Source organism: Opisthorchis viverrini (assembly GCF_000715545.1).
Source record: "Opisthorchis viverrini unplaced genomic scaffold opera_v5_74, whole genome shotgun sequence".
NCBI lineage: Eukaryota > Metazoa > Platyhelminthes > Trematoda > Opisthorchiida > Opisthorchiidae > Opisthorchis > Opisthorchis viverrini.
In genome coordinates this window covers 159,219-162,976 of record NW_008751731.1, presented here as the reverse complement: position 1 = coordinate 162,976, position 3,758 = coordinate 159,219, and the positions used below count along the sequence as shown (strand labels likewise).

Below are 3,758 nucleotides of genomic sequence, written 5' to 3'. Positions count from 1 at the left end.
CCAACGCGCAGAATGGGTTGATCTTGTGCAAGAGTTGACGAATGTCCTCCACCGTGAAGACCAAGTCGGTTAGAGGCTGTTCGTAGTTTCGCCTTGACAAGAGTGGATGTGATGAAGACGCTGGGGCTGAGTATAGACACGCATAGGTTTGTCTGTAAACCTCACATACCGCTTTTGGGTCATTCGTCGGTTCTCCGTTTCTGGCTCTCAGGGAGAACGCGGATGTTTTGTTTCGGCGGTGATGTCTCATGTATTTGAAGAAGACGTTTTTGTTTTTTCGAAGCCGTTTTAGGCCTGGTGTCAGACTAACGTGGTTGACGATTATTTGATGTAGTCCTGCCCAATTATGCATCCACTTCAAGAAGACTATACGCAAACTTGCACCTGCGATAGTTTTTGTGCCTGACACATTCGAAATCAGGTATTCCCAGCACCCTAATGCCTTTATTGTCGTAGAACACCAAGGATTCGTTGTAAGAAATTTTCTGCCCAACATATCTACTTCCGTTTTCCCAGACGAAAGGTGTCACTCCCATCGTTGTGGTAACCCACAAACGGCTACCCCTTTTTCGGGGTCGCCTAGTTTCAACCAGCTATGCGTTCCGCAAATTGTACGCAATTTAGTCCCACTTTAGCACCAAATTAGTTTGCAGATGGGTTTATTTCGTCATACATTACTACTGTTTTCGTTCAACGATGTCTACACAATATTGTGGGCGAGATGGGCAAAGTGGTTAGAACGCGAATTTACTGACCATATGGTCCGTGGTTCGAATCCAACCTCTGCCTCTCGACTTCCCTTGTCTAGACTTGGGCGACCTGGCGGTATCCCAGCCCTCGTGCTTCCTTCATGTGGCATGGCAGCTAGACACCGAAATAATGCTACGGCTGAACGCTCCACAATATTATGGATGTGTTTCCGACGCTGGAATACGACGTACTTTGGTCATCCAGTATTAGTTCGTTGGACTTCTGTCCACTGACCAGGTTGGTAAGAAAAGATGTGTGAATGGCGCGTTGACCTTTTGTAGTGTAGTGCAATCTGTTTCTATGGTAAGCAGGGTAAAGTTCAGACATTTCAGAACGAAAGTTTCCTGGGCTAGTTACTAACCACCCCAGAAACCTGATCAGAAGAAGCTAGTTGGCTTTCGGTACACACCGGTACACGCGGTTGTGGTCAGCACTATCCTCTGCTCAGTGTCTTCCACAGGCCTGCCGTTTCAGCTGCACTCGGATGTGGAGAGTTGAGCACCAGGTCATCCATCACAAGCATTTCTCAAGCTACTCCGCTAACTGTGGAAACGCTGCAGCGGCTCCTCATCCGCGAACTAGTGACAGTGATTTTCGACGTCGCGTGATTACTTTTCTTCCGCTGAACTAGACCCGGTTATGAGTTCTCTGAGATTCAGGGCGATGGATGTCTCTGTCTACTGCTGTTTTGTTCGTGATCTAAAGGTAGTATTAGTGACTAGGAACATCTTGACAGAAATTGGGTCGAATTTCTCTGAACCGAATGCAATTTATTCCACTCTTCCTCACCTTTTCACTCTCCATTTTCAGTTTCTTCCTGTTGGCATAGGCTGTTTGGCCGTTTGTATCGCCGTCTCCAACGTTGTCACCTTTAGGACTATCTGAAAGAGGTGGTACCATGTTTGGACTCTCCCGCTCTTCCACCCTGGGTCTTTTAAAACAGTTTGTGAAGCCGACCGTCTTGAGGCGGACCACCATTTCTCTCTGCACAAGTCCTTCCTGCTCCAGTTCCCTCATTCCAATCGTCCTTGACAAAACAAATCATGGAGAGCGAGCCTATGATATTTATTCCAGACTGTTAAAAGATCGAATAATTTGTTTGATGGGACCCATAAATGACGAAGTGGCGAGTGTTGTGATTGCTCAACTCCTCTACCTGCAATCCGAGGATAAGAAATTACCCATTCATATCTATATCAATAGTCCAGGTTTGTGCGTCGCCCGCTGTATTAATTTTAAAATTAGGTGGTATTGTTACTGCTGGTTTGGCAATATACGACACAATGCAATATATCCGACCTCCTGTGGCCACCTGGTGCGTCGGTCAAGCCAGCAGCATGGGTTCTCTCCTTCTAACGGCGGGAGCCCCAGGTCTTCGATTTGCTCTCCCTCATGCCCGTATAATGGTACACCAACCATCTGGCTCCGCCCAAGGTATGAATGGACCTATTATTACCGATTTCCGTGCCTCGTTCTCCTAGGGCAAGCATCCGATATAAAAATTCAAGCGGAGGAGATTTTAAAGATGCGTAAAGTGCTCAATGCCATTTACGAAACGCATACGAAGCAGCCCTCACAAGTGGGTACCCCTTTCTAATTATTTCATTGTGCATATGATGCTCGACAACTTCTCAACACCATCAAGTTGAGTTCAAGGGAGGTTATTCGTTAAGGCGCGAACTCACTGGTCGGAAGGCTCGTCGTCCGAGCCCAACCGCAGTATCATGGCTGCTCCGATCTAGGCTTGGATAAACTTACGGTATCTCATCTAGCCTGCTTCCTTCGTGTGGCATCTCGACTACGCGCCGAAACATCGCAGCGAAGTGATTATTATGGGTACTAGCATTTTAAAGCCGGTGCGCTATCCATGATTTCCTACGTTCACCTTCAATCGTCTGCGGTGATTGGGACTGTTATGTCCTCTTTGATGTTATATCAGTCGGACACGTTAGATCACTGGAGGGAGTTATACTGCAAACAAGTGGACCGTTCCGTGGTATGGGATTCAACTGAATCAAAATACGAAAAGAGCTAACAGTTCAATAGGGTGTCAGTGATAGGCTGAAATGTAGAAACAAGGTTTTAGTATACAAGACAAATCGTTAGTTAACTGGTTTGTTCGTTTGGAGGTATTCCTCCTAACACCTCCCCTTCGAAGTGCTCGATCGTAGGACTGCTGCAGAGGGTTGAGTTGCATTGGTATGACGGGCTTTCATATTCGATCGGTCCGTCTTCTAGGTGCGCAACTTTTGGAAATTGTTGGTTCATTCATCGGCTCTGGAGATTTCGGCTTTTGAGCTAACTTAAATGTGAATGTGGGGAGAAGAATCTCCAGTGGAAAAACAGGGTCGTGTGTAGGTGCCGCTGGAAGATAGGAAGCGCGTAGCTGATTGGCAAGACGGACCCAGACATAGGAGCCTACTTTTACCTCATAGACAACTCTTCCTGCAAGGCGCGCAATTATGCCTTGTGTCCGCTTTTCCGCGCCGCCATGATAGTCGCTAGAACAGATTGGCCGGGCATAAATATGTTATTTACAGCACCGTAATGACGGCTGAACTGAAATTCCGTATTTATGTTTATACCGGTTGGCGAATGTGGTGTTGGACGGATGATTTCAACGGGTAAGCGGATCTTCCGGTTCGTAAGTACCTCCACCGGGAATTACCATGTAGTGCGTTAATATTTGGTGTCGCCCTGTAACTCAGCAGAAAAGTCTCCATGATTTCCGGTGTAGTACCCTTTGAGTTTTTGGACTGCGCGTTTGAAAGTGTCCACAAATTTTTCCACTTGGTCATTTAATTGTGAATGAAACGGTGGCGATCGCACATGTTGTATGCCATTTTCCTGACAGAAATCGGAAAATTTAGCGGAAGTGGATGCACTACCGTTGTCAAGAACAATGATATTTGGAATTCCGAAGTGGCTAAACACATGTTGTAGTTTTAAAGTGGTAGCCTCAGCAGTAATATGGTTCATGTTAAACACTTCTGGCCATTTGCTATAAG

General features: G+C 46.4%; 2 protein-coding genes across 2 annotated transcripts in view; one reads left to right on the top strand and one right to left on the bottom strand.

The window, feature by feature from the left end:
- The window catches only part of T265_04495 (hypothetical protein), a gene marked incomplete at both ends in the record, with an annotated part of 47,930 nt that extends 46,255 nt beyond the window's left edge, over positions 1-1,675 (bottom strand). Inside the window, one exon of the mRNA XM_009169250.1 lies at positions 1,540-1,675. Within this exon, the coding sequence (XP_009167514.1) occupies positions 1,540-1,650 (111 nt within the window). The remainder of the gene's footprint in view (positions 1-1,539) is intronic.
- Positions 1,613-3,758, top strand: part of T265_04494 (hypothetical protein) — a gene marked incomplete at both ends in the record, with an annotated part of 26,325 nt that continues 24,179 nt past the window's right edge. Inside the window, 2 exons of the mRNA XM_009169249.1 lie at positions 1,613-1,958; positions 1,996-2,184. Of these exons, the coding sequence (XP_009167513.1) occupies positions 1,649-1,958; positions 1,996-2,184 (499 nt within the window). The remainder of the gene's footprint in view (positions 1,959-1,995; positions 2,185-3,758) is intronic.